At 41.7% G+C, this 18,212-nt stretch overlaps 1 protein-coding gene across 4 annotated transcripts in view; it reads right to left on the reverse strand.

Annotated features, from left to right (window-relative positions):
- Nucleotides 1-872: 872 nt before the first annotated feature.
- abcc3 (ATP-binding cassette, sub-family C (CFTR/MRP), member 3) overlaps nt 873-18,212 on the reverse strand; it is a 40,758-nt gene continuing 23,418 nt past the window's right edge. Inside the window, exons 9-31 of one of the 4 annotated variants that reach the window (XM_018678605.2) lie at nt 17,853-18,030; nt 17,610-17,771; nt 17,109-17,201; nt 16,627-16,830; nt 14,949-15,095; nt 14,751-14,838; nt 13,966-14,032; nt 13,723-13,849; nt 12,950-13,126; nt 12,596-12,763; nt 11,394-11,577; nt 11,191-11,299; nt 10,908-11,064; nt 9,965-10,172; nt 7,562-7,875; nt 4,929-5,128; nt 3,865-3,991; nt 3,562-3,663; nt 2,929-3,075; nt 2,687-2,845; nt 2,359-2,525; nt 2,072-2,266; nt 873-1,732 (exon numbers count right to left, since the gene is read on the reverse strand). In XM_018678605.2, coding sequence (XP_018534121.1) covers nt 1,621-1,732; nt 2,072-2,266; nt 2,359-2,525; nt 2,687-2,845; nt 2,929-3,075; nt 3,562-3,663; nt 3,865-3,991; nt 4,929-5,128; nt 7,562-7,875; nt 9,965-10,172; nt 10,908-11,064; nt 11,191-11,299; nt 11,394-11,577; nt 12,596-12,763; nt 12,950-13,126; nt 13,723-13,849; nt 13,966-14,032; nt 14,751-14,838; nt 14,949-15,095; nt 16,627-16,830; nt 17,109-17,201; nt 17,610-17,771; nt 17,853-18,030 — 3,592 coding nt within the window. In that variant the 3' untranslated portion in view covers nt 873-1,620. Of the gene's footprint in view, nt 1,733-2,071; nt 2,267-2,358; nt 2,526-2,686; nt 2,846-2,928; nt 3,076-3,561; nt 3,664-3,864; nt 3,992-4,928; nt 5,129-7,561; nt 7,876-9,145; nt 9,457-9,964; nt 10,173-10,907; nt 11,065-11,190; nt 11,300-11,393; nt 11,578-12,595; nt 12,764-12,949; nt 13,127-13,722; nt 13,850-13,965; nt 14,033-14,750; nt 14,839-14,948; nt 15,096-16,626; nt 16,831-17,108; nt 17,202-17,609; nt 17,772-17,852; nt 18,031-18,212 lie in introns of those variants that run through there. The other 3 variants (XM_018678606.2, XM_051069669.1, XM_051069670.1) reach the window with 3 other exon arrangements.

Here is an 18,212-nt window from a genome sequence, read left to right on the forward strand (position 1 = left end):
ACTGATTATCTCTGTTGGGTCAGTCTGTCTGTCTTTATTAGATACACCAACAGCAGCTTGAAGGATAGGTTCACATTTTTTCAAGTCTGTCTTTAACCTCCTTGGCCCTGAGCATTGATTTTGTCTGCATTTTTAATTTGTACTAGCCATTCGGGATCAGTAGGACTTGATTAGTATAAAAACTGAACCATATCTTTGAACAGGAAGCAGTTTTTTAAAAAATGTCATTAGCATATGGGGACAATGGGTTTATTTTACTGTATAACAAGTTAAAGTCATAAGTGTCACACTTGGGCACTTACGACTTTGAAAGAGAGGAGATAGCAGGGAGAGGCCGGGGCGACAAGAGGCTCTGGATCCTCCTAACAGGATGGATGTAGATGAATCTTCTGAGGAGGAGGGCTGAGGTGACGCAGGTAACCCTGAACATGAGAGAGAAAAATTACTAAAACGTACAAACACAATAGAACTGCAGCTCAATAACCCTAAAGGCCGCCTGAAGTTACCACCAGCACTGTGGAACAATCTGACGAGGAGGGGAGGGTCCAACCAGGCTTCTTATACTGTGGCAGGTGAGCTGATTGAAAACAGGTGAGTCTGGGGTTGTCACAGCGACCACCTCTGAGGGGAGAGAGAGAGGAAGAGAGACACAGGAGCAGCAAGAAAACTTGCCGCCATCTTGTTTTTACACTGTTGGGTGCATTGCACAAGAAAGTGTCAGCAAACCTAAACTGTAATGTCCCCGTATGAGGACGCAGAGTCTCAGGAGGAGTCATGTTTTGAAAAATCCACGGTTCATTTCCTGTGCAAAAATTTATTCAAAGGTTTGACTGAATATGTCTGAGGATCATATCAAGACAGCACACAAACAGTGTTCTTCCTTTTTTTAATAAAGGCATTATCATATTTTGGTGGTACAGAATTCAAGTTTTTATAGATTTGGTTCACAGAAGAATCACATACAGTATTTAACTGAGCAAACTTCCCTAGATGAGAAAAAGTCTTTAAAAAGTGGCTTAAATAATGGTACAGTACAAAAATAAGTGGGTTTATCACAAAAGTGTATGTTTTTTTTTGTATGAGGAAAGTACAGTGGCACAGCATTTTTCTTTGTAGAAAAAATAAAATAAAAAAGTTCCTCCTTTTTTTTCTTTTTCATTTTTTTGTTGTTTTGCAGCAGACAGCCAATTAGAAAATGATACATTCACTGGCTTTCTTCGTCCCACTGACAGAAGGCACTAAACAGCAGACTTGGATCAGCTAGAACTTGCACATATGGCTTGTTTTTCTTTTCCTATTTAGATGCCGCAAGGACAGTGTTTGCCCCACAGGACAATAGAGTCAGTGCCAGACACTTAACACAGTCAGAAGAGTGAGATAATGTCCTGATGTGGGTTCAGACAAACACTACACAACTGTTAGCAACTGCTAACTGATCCAAGTTTGCAAAAGAGTTCAGACAAAACCAGCAGTTAAGTGCCCTGAAAATATACCAAATGCACATGAAAGGTGGTCTTCAGCTCCACTGCCAAGGTTTTTTAAACTCAGAGTCCGACTGAAGTGAACTGAGCTGATCCTCCTCCACCCTGCTCTTGTAGCATCGGGACAGAAAAGGTGGTCCTACTGTGCCAGTCCTGCATCTTTAGCCATGCCGTAGAAGATTCCTCTCTGTGATATGAGGTTTGCAGGAGTATCGAACTCTGCCACCTGTCCCTTGTCCAACACCAGAACTCTTTGAGAAAAGAGGAGAGAATGAAGTGAGATGTTAATAATGATATAAAGGATTCTCAGAGAGCACATCATTAGAAAAAAAAAAAAACTGAATAAAGTAGTTTCATGTTAAAAATCGGTTTTTCCAGCACTCTTTGGCGGACACAGGACGTCGGTAAGGGGCTGCAGGTTGTTAGCCGAGCTGCTGCTAACGTTACGTTAGCTTGTTTTTAGGTTAGGATTCCACCAAGCTATAGACAGCAGCAGTGTTGACTATAGCTTAGCGGTTGTAATATTAATAGTTCACTCAGAGTTTTATGGTGGATTTTTCTTTTAAAGCGAAAGTGTATAGACATCTAACCTTGTGTAATCCATGATTGTGTTGAGTCTGTGTGCGATGGTAAAGACGGTGCAGTCCTCAAACTGAGTCCTTATGGTGGACTGGATGAGATCGTCTGTCTCCAGGTCGATAGCAGCCGTAGCTTCATCCAGGACGAGGATCCTCGTCTTCCTCAGGAGAGCTCGAGCCAAACACACCAGCTGCCTCTGGCCCACACTGAACACACAACAGCACACAACAGGTTTATCTAGTAACTAAAAAATTACTTTAAAACACAGTTCACTGAGTGTGCTTTCCTCTGAACCGACCTGAGATTCTCTCCTCCCTCCGAACACTCCAGCTCCAGTTTTGCCGGCTGGTTGCTGACAAACTTGTGGAGGTGAGAATGTTCCAGAGCTTTCCACACCTCCTCATCGCTGCACTGGTCGAAGGGGTCCAGGTTCATCCTCAGAGTCCCAGAGAACAGCACAGGCTCCTGTGATGGAGAGAAGTCAGGAGGATTAGGGATTTCTGGGGGTTTTTATCTCAACCAGACTCCATTGGCAAAAACAATAATTTAACAGAACTGAATTTAAGGTGCTAACAAAAAGGTTATCAGAAGTCAAAAAGATTCATGGCCTTTAGGGTTTAGGTTACCTGTGGAATGATGGTGAGTTTGGACCTCAGGTCGTGCAGGCCGATCTCGGCTATCTTCACCTCGTCGATGGTGATCTCTCCTGCTGCAGCCTCCAATAATCTGAAGAGGCAGAGCGTCATGGAGGACTTACCGGCTCCTGTACGACCCACGATACCAATCTGTACAGAAAGAGCGAGTGATTAGGAGGCCATTTTGTCTGACCCGTGATCCTTTATCGATCAGCTTCTGACACCCTCCCCACCTTCTCTCCGCCCTTGACGCTCAATGTCAGGTTCTTCAGGACGAGGTCCAGTCCCTCTCGGTATCGAACGCTGTATTCCTGGAACTGCACGTTTCCCTCCATCGGCCATTCAGGAGGGGGCTTCTTGTCCTCCACCTCCCAGGGGGCCTGTGAACACAAACAGCAGCAACAGAACAACTCATTAGCCTGCTTGAACTGATTTGTTTTATCACTCTGAAAACCTGAGTTGTGTGCAGACAGTCCCTCAGAGCTGCCAAAGGTTTATTTAGTTCACCTTGGGGACGAACTGGATGATACAAACAAAAGGATTTATGCTTAAAAATATACCAAAAAAGTACACTGTGTACAGTACAAATGCCCTTGTGCAACAGAGGGGCCCTTGTTGGCATCAAGTAATCTAACATTTCTGGATCTAGTTATAGTTTATGGGTCCTGTGTTGTTTAAGAGCATGACTTGGCAGCAGGACAGTTTTTAAGAATGTGAGTAAATTCCTACTTTTTTTATCAGCAGCACAAAGCCAACACTTATTTCACCTCTGAAAGAAAACACATGCACAGTCCATGTCAAGCTTCTGTGAGGTATTAAAGAGAAACACATTCTTTATGTACAGTCTCACATGCTGCAGGACATACCTCTGGCTTGGTCTCAGAGTATTCCTTCACTCTCTCCACTGCCACGATGTTGCTCTCCAGATCTGAAGTCATTCGCACCATCCAGTTCAGAGACATGGTCACCTACAAAAACAATACAGGCTTTAGAGTGATGCTTAAAGGAAGTAGCTCAACGGGACCATAGACGATTTTATCGCCCATCACGATGAGAAAAAAAAACAAACTTCATTTTTAGTGTAACTTCGCTATCTATGCTACATATCATACAACAAATGAAACAGCTGAATCAAGTCATTTCCTATTAACAGTCAGTCTGTAGTGTACCTGTAGAGCGTAGGACACCGACAGACCCACAAGGCCGGGGTTCAGATTCTCCTTTCCGGTCACAGCGAACAGAGCAGCGAACAACACAATGCAGTTCCCAATGAACTCAATGCGCACTCCGAGCCACCTGTACGACAGAGTTACAGCAGAGTCACAGTTAATAAGACACCTGACCTGCAGGAGAACTCAGCTTATTATATTTATTATATATTTATATTAAAACTTGAAAATAAAATATCAGGTCAAATTGTGTTGATTTATCCTTCTAATGAATGTCTCATGATAAAGAATTGTTTTTGATGGTAATTAAATGCTAATTTAATATTACTGCCTTTTTCTCAGCAGACATTTTTACAGAACATTTAGATTTAACAGAGATAACTGTCATTTTTTAATGTAAATAATTTATAGGGACAATAATCTTTGGAATCGGTGCAGTATTGATTAAGAACAGACGCCAGCTGCTGTAAACAAATGGTACACTCATCCACATCAAGATGTAAACTCTGATTTTGTGACACCACAAAATAAACGATAGCATGCAATATGAAACGTCATCTGATAATATCATCATCATATCACAGCTCTATCATTTAGAAATGAGACTGTGTAGAGCTATGAATCAAGATTGTGATTTTAATATGATTAACTGTGCAGCTGTCATTGCTGCATTCCTTATAACACCTGTGCTTTTCCTGCTACGACCAGTAAAAATGTCCGCTGTGAAAATACCTATTATTCTGTAAGTGAAACCATATTTAACTACTGTGTATGTGTAAGCTGCAGTGAGGCTGTGATATTCTGGTGTGTTTATTTAGTGAAATATGTCAGCAGCTGTGTTTCAGTGTCATTTTCTTTTGCCTCTTTCACCTCCTCTGCTCAGCCTCTGGTCTGAAAGAACTGGCAGTTTACTTTAGTGAATATGTTTATTTCCAAAATGTCAACCTCGTCCTGTTAAGATAAAGCCAGTGGCTGTGCACAGGAGGATAAAAGAAACAAAAGAGACAAAGTCTTTTCAACTGGAACACAGCAGCTGTTCTGCTGAGCTGAAACAGGACACGTACCTGTTGGACACTATACCAGGGTAGTAACTCTTTTGGTTCTCATCCACTTTCATATCACTCATCAGAACAAAGGCAGAGTGTCTGCCATAGGCTCGGATTACACTAGCGCCAGTGATGGTCTCAGAGAAATGGGAGTATATGGGAGAGCGGCTGACCGACTCCAGGCGCTTTAGCTGCCGAGACGTGGCAACGTAAAATCTCTACAGGCGTTGAGGAGGAGGGGGGGAAAGAAACAAACACAACATTACAACTGAACAAGACATCACAGATGCTCAAATATTCAAAATAATAGTAATTGTGATGTACACAGACGAACCCACACACATACACACAAGCACTCAGAGTATAAAGAAAGCCTGTGTGAACAAACCACCTGCAGTATTCATTTGATATCCCAGTTTTCAGATTGTTTGATAAGGTACCAGTTTAATGTGACGTGTGAAGTCTACATGGAAATCAGATCACCTACGTTAACCTCAGGAATGTCTTACACTCTGTTTTGCATATAAACAGTTCTCAGAGTTATCGGTGTAATCTCGAGAGGAAAACTTCATCCGTGTTTTCCACAAGGAATAAAAAAGCAGTGGTGATTTTTAACTGCAAGTGTTTTGTTCATCATTACAAATACTGTTTGCATCAAAATCAAATTTATAGTCTAATAAATTCAGTTATTTTGAAAATGTTAAAAGGTTGAAGTAGCAGTTCTGTTTCCTTGAGTGCAATCATGTTGTTATAGTGAGTTGGTTTTAGCTTTCATTTGATCTATCAATCAAACTGATTGACCGATTATAGATAAATGATGCAGCAAAGACAAAGGCCATGCAAGATGGATGCCATGACAAAGCCACAGGAGTAATGTGAGCCTGTTAGTTAGGTTGATTTTGGAGGTTCAGTTAGTATGAATGAAGTGAGCACACAGAGCCTAAATGGCCCATGAATCTCTGCCCTGTAATCACTTTAATAACTAACTGTATTCACCCATATAATATAAAACTCTATCTTTTTTTTAAGGCTAAAACAAGAACCTTTCGTGAGGTGGCACCTTGCACTGTATGAAGTTTAGAGCTACCGCAGGATTTCCCGTCGACCGACTACTTTCTCACAGTTTCAAGTCCCGTCACTTTTTATAAAGTTCTAACTATAATCTTAAATCAGATGAAGGATTTTTGACATCAGACATCTGGATCTTAAGTAATCAGAGAAACAAGCTGAGCAACTCTCTATGTCCAGTGTCCATTCAAGAGCATCACAGAGAAACATCGATTTTTAACATGAAACTGTTTTCTTCAGTGTTTTTACTGATTTTAACTACGTGATCTGTTTGTTTTGAAGAGGAGGAGACCTGTGTCGATAATTCGGCTCCCAGTAAAAACCTCCTGAACATGAACACTGAAGGAATCCTAACCCAAAAACAAGCTAACGTAACGTTAGCAACAGCTCAGCTAACAGCATGCAGCCCCTTACTGACGTCATCAATGACTTGTTTCACAATGCAATCAAGCCGACTACTCCTGATTGAAAGCTGATCTGATTTACCAGATTGCCAACACTGTATGATCTCTATCCAGTGGGGATACTACAGCAGTTTAGTAAGTCACTTTCCACAATCTGAATCAATAGGACCTTTAAAATAAACATGAAAACCATTTATGTGACCACCTCACCTTCACTCATCAGCCCTAAACTCAAAGATAATATAAACACAAATATCACCATCACCTGTCTGTCTTTAAACTAGTAGACATGAGAGTTTATTCCTGCCTACAGAACAGCCCTACCGGAATTAAACAGGAATAAACTGGGAATTAGCAAAGTTGCAGGTTGCAGGTACTAAAATGTAATAACAAAACATCTAGCAGCATAATCTTGGTTAAAACAACCAGATTGAATGCAAATTCAGACTACATCCACTATGTTTTGACGATATTACTGGTGTAAATGTATTTGATCTGTGGTATTAAAGTATAACTAGCAAAACAAAACTGTAAATTTCCCCATTGTGGGACTAATAAAGGATTATCTTAAAAATAAATCAAAATGTGTTTAAACAGTAGCTAGCCGCTAAATCAGATGTGCCAAATGTTAAAAAAAGAAATAAAATAAAAAATAAAAAATAAAAATGCAGAAATCAGAAGCTTGAGAGAAAATGCTTTCATTTAAAATTTTGAATGGCTCTTTTTAAAATGTTTATTTTATTGAACATTCATGTTTTTGGTTATTAAAGAACTAATTAAAGTTCAACTCAAAAGTCAAAAATGACAGTTTGTATAAATTACCCCAAATTTCCAGTTTATTCCCTTAAATTCCTGTTCCTGTTTTCCTGTATTATTAAAATCTCTATTCACCAAAATTAACAAATCACTGTTTAAATGTTATGTTTTAAATCCGTAAAAGGTTTTAGTAGTAACCCACTGAACCGAGCGGAGCTGCCGACTAGAGCTCCCACTACGACAAACTACAGACTGACTATGACGGCTACACTACCAGCGACCAAACCACACTGCAGCTACAGCACTACAGCAGCAATGATCATCGTTTCACCCACATGCAACAGTCCAGCAGCACACACACTCAACAACACTCTCAAACATGCATGTTGTATTAATGAGTTAGCAGACTCGTTTCCTATTTACCTGAACCCACCAATAGAACACCATTAACGGGGCTATGACTATGAGGAACATTGGGGTGAGGGCAGAGCATATGAGCAGCACATTCAGTGTGTACCAGAAAGTGCGCATCCATATGTCAATATTGTCTGGGATGTGGGAGTCTATAGCATCCACGTCTTTGCTGAAGCGGTTTAGTAACCGCCCAGAGGGGGTGCTCTCGAAGAAGGCCTGCGGAGCTCGCAGGACCCCCTGGAGCAAGTTGCAGTGCGTGAACTTGGCTGCCCGCAGCATACTGTAGGCCCGGCACAACAGGCAGTTAACCAACAACAGCAAACCTGCGAGAAGGGGGGAGGGGAGGGGGGAGGGGTCAAGTGTGACAACACAACAACACCTGTGTTAAATGGATTAGGACCCACTCCTAATGTCTGATCAAACAGCACCTCCCGCTGTCGGTGCAGGTTTCACAAACTCACATTTTGTTTTTTTTTTTTTTTGAAAAACATCTCATGAGACAACAAACAAGACAAAGTTGTTTGTTGTTTTATATCATCACTTTTCCTTTTTTTGTAGCTGCCGTGTTGGTTATTACTGCGCAAGCTAACTATTTGCAAAAAAGGGTGCTCCAAACCAACAGAAAAAATAATAAGATGCTGCGTTTCTTGTGTGCCAGTACATGTCACTAAAAGTAGAGGAGAATGTCAGAACAAATACAACACAACTTTGGCATCAGAAAAGTTTACCTTCATATGTGTATTCACCCTAATTAGGCAACATTAAACCACTGACAGGTGAAGTGAATAAGGACCCGAGGTTTCCCAGCAGAAGACTGAATTGTAACAAGATGATTAATGTGATTGACTTCACCTGTCAGTGGTTTAATGTTGTGGCTGATTGGTATGTACCTTTACAGAGTACTGATCCAACACCAGCTCGCTTTTTCTCACATGTAAACCTATTTTATGTGTACGTCACTGCATGGAAATCACTGGAAAACATGAGGCCAAGGGATACTGTGGCAAAAACACAGATTTTTTTTATGGCACATAAAACTAAAATCTGTATGACGCAGTCGTATCTTCTTTTAAAGTCAGGATTAAATCAAACCCTAAATACAAACAAACAAAATGAATTGTTGTAACACCAGTCCACCACTAGAGGGAGGTTACGGATCACTAAAATAAATGGTGCTCCCCGATCAGGTTTTACAGTAAAGTCAGCTCCGGTACACTGTGTGCATACTGGGGTTGGTTGTATTGCTCAATATGGCAGTGTGCATGTCTTTATGAGTGTGTGTGTGTGTGTGTGTGTGTGAGGAAGGGTGTGGAAGCAGGCTGCAGGGCAAGACAGGAAGTGCTTCAGCTGCGGAGAGAGCAAAGTGAATATACGATTTGAATAAACAGAAGGTAAATCACAGCAGCAGATGCTCATCGCGGACAACATCACGTCACAGGCTGAACAAAAAGCCCAAACTCGGAAGGTTAAAGAAGCTGCTGCGCCAAAACGTGCATGAGGCATGCCATTCCAGGAACAGGAAGAGTCGCAAAATTTGCACAGAGAAGAAGAGAAAAAACAGAGGATCATATGTTTTTTTAATCCCTCGAGTACCTGGACAAAGACGTATATGAAAGCCAGGGGTGCTATGACAACGGCAAAGATGGGCGTGCTGGAAATGATAACAATCATGGTGGAGAGAGAAACGAAGAAGGTGCCCAGGAACATGAGCACGGTGGCTGGGAGAGCCTCGTCGATCACGTAGATGTCCTTGGAGAAGCGGTTGATGACGCGTCCTATAGGCGTGGTGTCAAAGAAAGACTGGGGGGTGTGAAGTTTGTTGGTGAGCAGGTTATAGTGCAGCTTCCGGGCTGCGCCGATGTTCCCCATGGCTAGAGTGAAGGAAGAGATCATGACCAGGATACCTGAGGACGGAGGCGAACCAGAGGAGGAGGAGGGAAAAAGATATGAGACAGGACAGGTTATTGTGGGAAATGGAATTACTTGTAGACACAGACGGCATCTGTCCTGAACGTACAGACGGTAACAGTTCACTGAAAAAGGAACAAAACATTATGTGTCACATCCACAGGCGCTGTGCTCTCAGCCAACACAAACCACCAGACGACAACAATGAATACTGATTGTTATAAGTGCAGCTGATCCTCTCAGTCAGTGTTTTAAAGCTATTTCTAGTAAACGTCCTCTGGCCAACAGCAGCTCTCCGGTGAGAAAACCTTTCAGCAACAAGAAACTGTGAGTGGAAGCGGCGTTTGGCAGCATGGAGTCAAAGAAGCTTGTTCAGGTGCAAAATGATTGCAGCACCGTGACGTGGCAGCACACCTGAAAGCACAGTCTGTACCACTGTGCAAAATATTAACAACAATAAACACCTGAGAACAACTTTAATACGAGCTGCTGCTTCATTCTTACCTTGTGCAATGCCCAGCGCCGCGTACACCCCCACCCTCATATGAACATTCTCCTTAGTCTGATTCCTGGAGGCGTCGTTGGTCCACTGGCTGAGCCAGATGTTTGCTCCGATGGCGGCGGCGCTCTGGCAGCCGTACAGGAAACAGATGAGCACTGACAGCAGCGGTCCCACTGCCTTGGCATACTCTAGGTACACTTGCATTTTCACCTGGTGAGGAGCGAGAGTTGAACACAGGTCAGTTTGATGTTTTATTATGCAGACAATGGTATTTTGTTTAGTTCTATAAATGAGTAATAAGTGTGATATTGCAGTGTTATGGAGATGGAGGTATGTTTTTAAACTTGAAACTTTAAGATGATATCAGACCCAGTGTGTCCAGATTTAACTTATTTTATTAGGAATAATTTCTTCTTAAAAATGGATAAAAAGAATAACACATTATTCCTGCAGCTAATAAAATATAATTGATTTGAAGTGTGAACCAAGCAATGAAGCAGAAGTTTAGCATCTTAGTTATACTCTTCTTTTTTTAGTATATATCAAACAAAACTTGCAAAAACTTGTCTTTAAAATTACATATTGGTGCGTTCCAACTCAGAAGTCGAAATTTCCAAGTTCCTAGTCAGAAATTTCAACTGGAATGTGTCCTGAAGTTGGATTTCCAACAACAGTCAAAGAAACCCACCAACCCTGACATAAGAATTAAAGATGGCTGCTACTCACATTAAGTGAGCACTCTGCTAATTTATTGTTTATAGCAGTTCTGTCTTATTAGTTTCACATTAAGTCAGTCATACACATAGTACTGTTCAGTTTTTATCCGTGCATATGTTGCTACACTGTTTGTATGAGCAAAACAGAACAATGAAAATGAAGTCTTATCTAAAAACTGGACGATTAAAGCTCTTTGCCTGAGATAGAGAAGAGATTTGATGGACTGACCCTGCCGGTTTCTGCAGTCTCTGCCTGGATGAGTTTCTCCACCTCATGTGGTTTCTTCTTCTCTTGTGCTTCTGAGTGTTTCCTCTGGCTGCAGCCATGTCTCCTCACCGACCGACACCTGGGGTTCTCTCCATCTGCTGAAATGATGCTGATCTGCCTGTGAGAGGGAACGCAGGTTTCGTAGTTTATTCAGATTTATTTTGTCCTGGGTGTGTGCTCGGCTGCAATGCAGTCTGGGTAACAGGAGCAGGGTTTGAGGTTTTACTTGTCTTCCTTACAATACCTTATGAAATGTCTCTTAGCTTCATTTATCACCGGTTCGTTGTCCACCATGTCTGTGTGGTTACTAAGGGCGTCGTCAGGGAACAGCTCCTCATCTTCGATCAACTCCTCTGAGAAAGCATCGAGGAAAAACAGTATAACACACAGCCAGAAAACAAACTCAGCCATCTGATATAGAGCAGAGGGAGGAAGCAGAGCTCTTACCGATGGCCTTGTCCTCCTCCACGATGTCCTCCAGGGCGTAGTTCCTGAGAAACTCTGCGAAGGCTCCGTTCTGTTTGAGCAGTTCCTGGTGGGAGCCCATCTCCGACACCCGGCCGTCCACCATCACCATGATGTTATCCACCTGAGGCAGGAAGCTGATGCCGTGCGTCACCAGGATACGTGTCTTGAGTGAAACACCAAAAAGCCCTCTGTTATAATTTAAGAAAACATATACATACACTCACCGGCCACTTTATTAGGTACACCTTGCTAGTACCAGCTTTTGGTGTCAGAACTGCCTTGCTGCCAAATTCTGACCCTACTATCTGATCGTTGCAGCAGAAATCAAGACTCATCAGACCAGGTGACATTTTTCCAAACTTTTATCATCCAGTTTTCCTCAGTTTCCTAATCTTAGCTGACAGGAGTGGCATCTGGCGTGTTGTTGTCGTCGTGTTGTACGTTCAGAGATGATCTTCTGCAGACCTTAGTTGTATTGAGTGGTTATTTGAGTAATCGTTGCCTTCCTATCAGCTTGAAACAATCTGAACATTCTCCTCTGACCTCTGGCGCCAACAACAAAAATTTGTTTGGATATTTCGTCTTCTTTGGATCATCCTCTGTAAACACTAGAGATGGCTGTGTGGGAAAATCCCACCAGATCAGCAGTTTCTGAAATACTCCAACAACCACGCCACGTTCAAAGTCACTTAAATCACCTTTCTTCCCTGTTCTGACACTCAGTTTCAACTTCAGCAGGTCGTCTTGACCATGTCTACACGCCTAAATGCCTTGAGTTGCTGCCATGTGATTGGCTGATTAGATATTTGCGTTAACAAGTAGTTGAACAGGTGTACTTTATGAAGTAGCCAGTGACCGCAAATAGATATCAACGCAAACCGACAGCACCGCACACGCATTTTATTACCAGCAGGATGCAGGCGCTCTCAACCAGCTCTTATCAGAAAATGGGGTCATAAACATGAAAAACAAACTGATAAAAGATACAACTTCCTCTCTGCTATAACTAAAACATCTAACTTCCTCTGTGCCTCTATTGGAACAAGATTACAGCCACACTAACAGCTCTGTCAGGCTTTACTTAGGCATGCAGGTGCTTTGAGCTAAATGCTAACATGCTAAAGTTAAAGCAGGTATAACATTTACAATCATCCGTCCTCCTACAATCGTTGTCCTCTCACCTTGCCCTTCAATACGCCCTCTGGGCCGATGAGGTTGTCAAAGATGTGTTTGGACACGTGGGCGTCCACGGCGGACAGCGGGTCGTCCAGCAGGTAGACGTCAGTGTCGCTGTACAGGGCTCGGGCCAGGCTCACCCTCTGTCTCTGGCCACCGGAGAGGTTGATGCCCTGAAAATATATGAATGTAATCAAATATCTAAGAATCTAAGACTTGATCCGACGTCTTAAGACTTTATTTGGTGACAGATATCAAGAATTGCTGAAAGGAAACTAGAACCAGAGCTGATAGTTGGAGACAGAAACAAAAAGTGGTCGCTGAGTAAAAAGGAAATGAAAGTGGTTTTCCTTCTGTACCTTCTCTCCGATCTCAGTCATGTCTCCTCCAGGCAGTACTTCTAGGTCAGGGGTTAAGGCACAGGCTTCCAGGACGCACCGGTACTTCTGCTCATTGTAGGGTTTTCCAAACAGGATGTTGTCCCGCAAGGTGGCGTTCTGTATCCAGGCCTGCTGAGGTACATACGCCACTGAACCCTGAGGACCAGAAGCCAGACAAATGTTTGTTTACATACCTCAATGCTCTTAGGGCCATTAGGCGATTTTATTTGTCTACTTCGATCTACATCCTTTTAAAAAATTCTGTACTAACACTCATTTCAATTAATCCCTTTACCTTAACAACCAGTGACAATAAGGCTTAATGGACGAAAAGTTCACATTAAATATGCTAAAGCTAGCAGGTGATTAACTCAGTTTAGCATTAAGACTGGAAACTGTCCAGAGTTCAAAACTTCACCTCCAGAGCTCATTACTGCATCTTGTTTGTTTAATTGTATGAAGTAAAAACATGTTTCTGTAAATATTTTTTAAAATAAATTTTCATTCTTTTTTTAACTTCTGTTTGAGTGTTTACTTCTTTGACATCTGAAGCACTTTGAGCCGCACTGCCCATTCATCCGTTTACTACACTACTTTTGTGTTAACCAGTGCATGTAACCATATATAAACAAAGTGACCCCTTTCACATTATCCATGGTCAACTGATCCCCATTGCTAAAATACAAACATTGTTTAGTGCAGCTTTAAAGGATTCAAAGTGAAAATAAAGAAGATAAAACATGAAGTCTTACCCGAATAGAAACCTCTCCCTCTAGTTTCTCCATCTCACCCAGCAGTGCAGAGATCAGGGAGGACTTCCCACAGCCAACGTGGCCCACCACTGCCAGCAGGGAGCCCTGGGGCACCATCACATTAATGCTACAAAACACACAGTCAGCACTCAGCAAGTTTTAAGAATAGCCTGAGGTACAGCAACAAAAAGAAACCAAACACGAGACACATAACAATGGAGTATGTGGCTTTTCCTGACGTACTTGTGCAGAACAGGAGGATCTTCTTTAGCCCAGGTGAATTTGCCGTTGACAACTGTCACTGAAAAGTCTGTTGAGCAACAAAATGTCACGTGAATTTCTTTTCAGCCACAAACTGATGACAGCTCACATTTAGATCTGAGGATAAAAGACTGAAAGGCATTCTTTAACGATCAGTCATCAAAACGCTCTTCAGGCTATGAGTCACTGGCTGAAAGGTAAGAGTAGGCAGCAGTGACTTGCACTTAAAGCCTTGTAGTTAAAGAGTCTGCTGAGTTTATACAAAGTTATACAAATGATGACATATTGTACAATGGCAACTAGGGCTGCGTGATACGTCAAAAATCTCATATCCTAATAACGACATATACGCAAACCGTCACAAACCGTCATCCAAATGATGACAAAATCAGTTTACGCTAGACTTATTTTTTTACGGCCAACTTGAAACTTCAACTACTGGACATATATTTTTAACAGACAGTTAACAGCCTTCATTTAAACAACAATAAAGCACAAACATTATGATTTAACAAATGTAATTGAGTAGTTAGTACGACTGAACTCCCTGAGTGACATCTGCTTCGACATGTCGGAGTCGTGCAGAATGTTAATACGCGAGTCAAGCCGGGTCACGTGACCAAACACTGAATGAAACAGCAGGGATCCAAGGAAAGGTTTAATCGAAAGCAACTGGACTTAGTTATAGTCTAGAAGACGTTTAGAAACTGAAGCTGGTCTGGGTGGAACAAAACATTAGAACAAAGGAGGAGCATGGTTAAATGTACCTGTGGTTGTGTTCTTTCTGTCGACTGAATCTGGATCCAGCTCATCATGACTCAGGAAACCTTGGATTCGCTTCAGTGAGACACTGGTCTGAAAAGACATTTAAAAAACACACGGGCACTCAGTGAAACCTGCTAAACAAACACAGGCAGGAGAGGAAGATGAAAAAGATAAAGAAAAGAAAAAAGAAGAGTTCCCACCTGCACCATGCTGCTGATAACTTGGGGGAGCATGTTGAGAGGAAACCTGAGGATGTTGAAGAGTGAGAGCGACACAAAGGCCTTCTCCGCGTCCAGGACGTTATTCTCATCCACGGTCACATACACGGCAAATGTTGTCAAGGCAACCTGGGAAACACAGCAGCAAACAGGGCACTCACACACATTAATATCTGAGTCAACCAGTGCTTCATCAATGACCGCAGTATTAACAGCTGATGATATTCACCACACTACAGGGATTTTAATCACTGATACACACACAAATAAAACATGTTAAGACCACAAAACAACCAGTAGTTTAATTACATACTGCAGGTACAGTGACTTTATGATTTAGGTCGGTAGACGAGGAGTAGGTGGATGAACAGTGGTGTGTAATGTTGCTATGGCATGTGCACCTGAGCTTTGCTTTGCAGTAAATTATTTGCCCACTGTCTCTGGTGTTGTCAGGTTGATAAAGGGGCCAGTCACAAGAATGTTTAACCACCATTTCTTAATCATTAAAAAAAAAAATGTGGCAGCTGTTGGCCGGATATTAAAAAAACTTCAGCTGACATCCTAACCTAAAATCAAGCTAACATTAGCAGCAGCTCAGCTAACAGCCTGCAGACCCTTACTGACGTCCTGTGCCTGTCATGGAGCGCCGGAAAAACACAAATTTTTAACATGAAACTACTTAATTCAGTGTTTTTGCTGATTTTAATTACTTAGTCTTTTTGTTTAGAGAGGAGGAGGAGAACCGTGTGGATATTTCAGCTCATCCTAACCTAAAAACAAGCTAACGTAACTTTAGCAGCAGCTAAGCTAACAGTCCTCAACAGGTGCTTTACATTTCACTACAGAGGCATATATTCACTCATTATAGGCAGCTGTCACTGATGTGAGGAAATACTTTACTTTTTTGGGAGCTAAGCTTTTATGGCTAGCTTTAGCTTTAGTGGTACATTAGCTCTGTACTGCTAACAGCACGTGTATCCTTGGATAAAGTTTGACTATTAATGGCAACTGTATGGCAACACTAAGTAAAAATGACATTGACATAACACTGTTTTCTACTCTTAACTCTAAAAAAACACTGTACACTCAGCACCAAATAGAAGATAAATTAATTCCAAATGAATGATAATGTTGTTCCATAACTGCTGGATGTGTAAATAAGCATCTATTTGTTAGTAAATTAGCCACATAAACATCTTTCTATGTCTACTGTGCAGCCGTATCATTTAAGAAAATTAAAATTTAATACAAAATAAATATTAAATCTGACTTTGATTTGGCAAATGAAATTAAAAGACTCAAAATTGGGGGCTAAAACCACTTAACTGGGAGACTCCTAATGCCTATGGTGCCAAGATGTTTTATTTACACAAAACTGACCCCAATATTCTCTTCCTCCTACGGTTTCTACACAAAGGAGCCCTTTATCAGCAGGTTTCTAAAAATGGTTTCAAATAAAGCTCCTTTGTAATTTCTGACCACAAACTAGGCTATCTGAATACTTGCCGAATTGTATTTACAGCCGTAAAACATGACTTATGAGCTTATGAAGGCTGCCTGAGGGGAGACTCCTAACTGGCAAACAACAGCACTGACACTTATGTTGTCATCTTTAGAAAGGCAAAGAAAGCCAGCATCCAGACATGTGGATCGAGCCTACCAGGAAAGGGGCGCTGGTCCAGGCCATGGTGGACAGCGCTCCCAGGTAGGCCGTCTTACGCAGCACGTTGAGCTCCTTCTGCCGAATGGCCAGGACCTTTTCTTTGAAGGAGTTCTCCCAGGCGTACAGCTTTAGGACTTTGATGCCGTTCAGGATCTCGTTCATCAGCTTGATGCGTTCATCCTTGTACTGCATCTGTTCCACCTGGGCAAGAAGAAGAAGAGGAGGATGAGGATGAAGATGAGGAAATGAACACCAAAAACAGGGAAGAGTGGACAAAGATGCAAACCAAATTACATTTTTGACACTGAAACTGAAGGTTATTATTACAATGAGCTGTATCCTATTTTCTGCTTTTTTAAAAATAACTCTTGGAATAACTTATAAAAGTGTTAAAAAATAGAAACAAATTGTAAAATAATAACACAATATGCTTCTATAACTGTTGTAGTTCCACTCAGTCTTAGTTTGACTGATGGTACCTGGTAGGCTCGGGTCTTCATGGCGATGACGGCATTAAAAGGGATCAGCATGATCATGACAGCCACCCCAGCCAGAACAGATGGACCGAGGTTCTGTCAAATACAACACAGTAAGTAAATCATGATAAAATGTCATTCTAAATAAATACAGATAAAGCAAATGTGCGCCCATGTTATCAAGCCAAAAGGTTTACACATTGCTCCTTACAACGAAAAATGTAGATCTCTGAGATGCTTTTATTGGTTGTTTAGATTAACGACATTTATTTCAATAAATTGTAGTTGATCATTGGTAATTTTACTTACTAAATGTTTCGTTTCTGCTGTTTAGCACCAACAGTGTGGATGTATTAAAGTTATTTAGATGTGTCTTGGTTTATCAGAGACTGAGGAAATACCTTGTTATTAACTATCTACAATTTATTCATGAGTTTGTTCCAGAGAAATGATTCAGAGATAAAGTGAAATTTCCTGTAATTCATGTATAATTTGTGCACGGACCTGCCACAGAAAATAAAGCGCCAGCATGATCTGAAGAGGAGCAGACCACAGCATGTTGAGGAAGGTGGTGAGGTCCATGAACCTCTGTGCGTCAACAGACATCAGGTTGACGACCTCTCCCACCGTCGAGGAACGTTTGGCAGCGTTGGTTATCACCAGTGCCTGCAGAGCAACGAGCAACTGTTATAAATGTCTTTTCTACAGTCAAATGTGCTTTTTGAGTTTTGTGAATTTCTTGCACACCTTTCTGTAGATAGCTCCGATGATGGCTGTGCGTACGTTCATGCCGGTGACAAAACAGTACTGAAAGTGATGGTGGAGGATGAGGGTCTGCAGAAAAGCTGTGAAGAACATGAGGAAGGCCAGCGAATAACCCCACCAATCAGGAACTCCTTTCTGTTTCGTGAATGAGATCAGCATCCTATAAAAGTATCGACACAGAAAGAAGTCTTGGTCTGTAGAAAATGTGCCCTCTTTGCATGTAAAATCTTTGCGTGAGTTCACACAAACAAATTGTGGGTTGGGCTCAATGGAAATTCTGGCATTATGATGAGCTTATTGTTTTAGCATCAGCAAATGATCTTATCTGGACATAGCATTCAG

The sequence above is a fragment of the Lates calcarifer genome, unplaced genomic scaffold (genome assembly GCF_001640805.2).
Source record: "Lates calcarifer isolate ASB-BC8 unplaced genomic scaffold, TLL_Latcal_v3 scaffold_8_19, whole genome shotgun sequence".
Lineage (NCBI taxonomy): Eukaryota > Metazoa > Chordata > Actinopteri > Centropomidae > Lates > Lates calcarifer.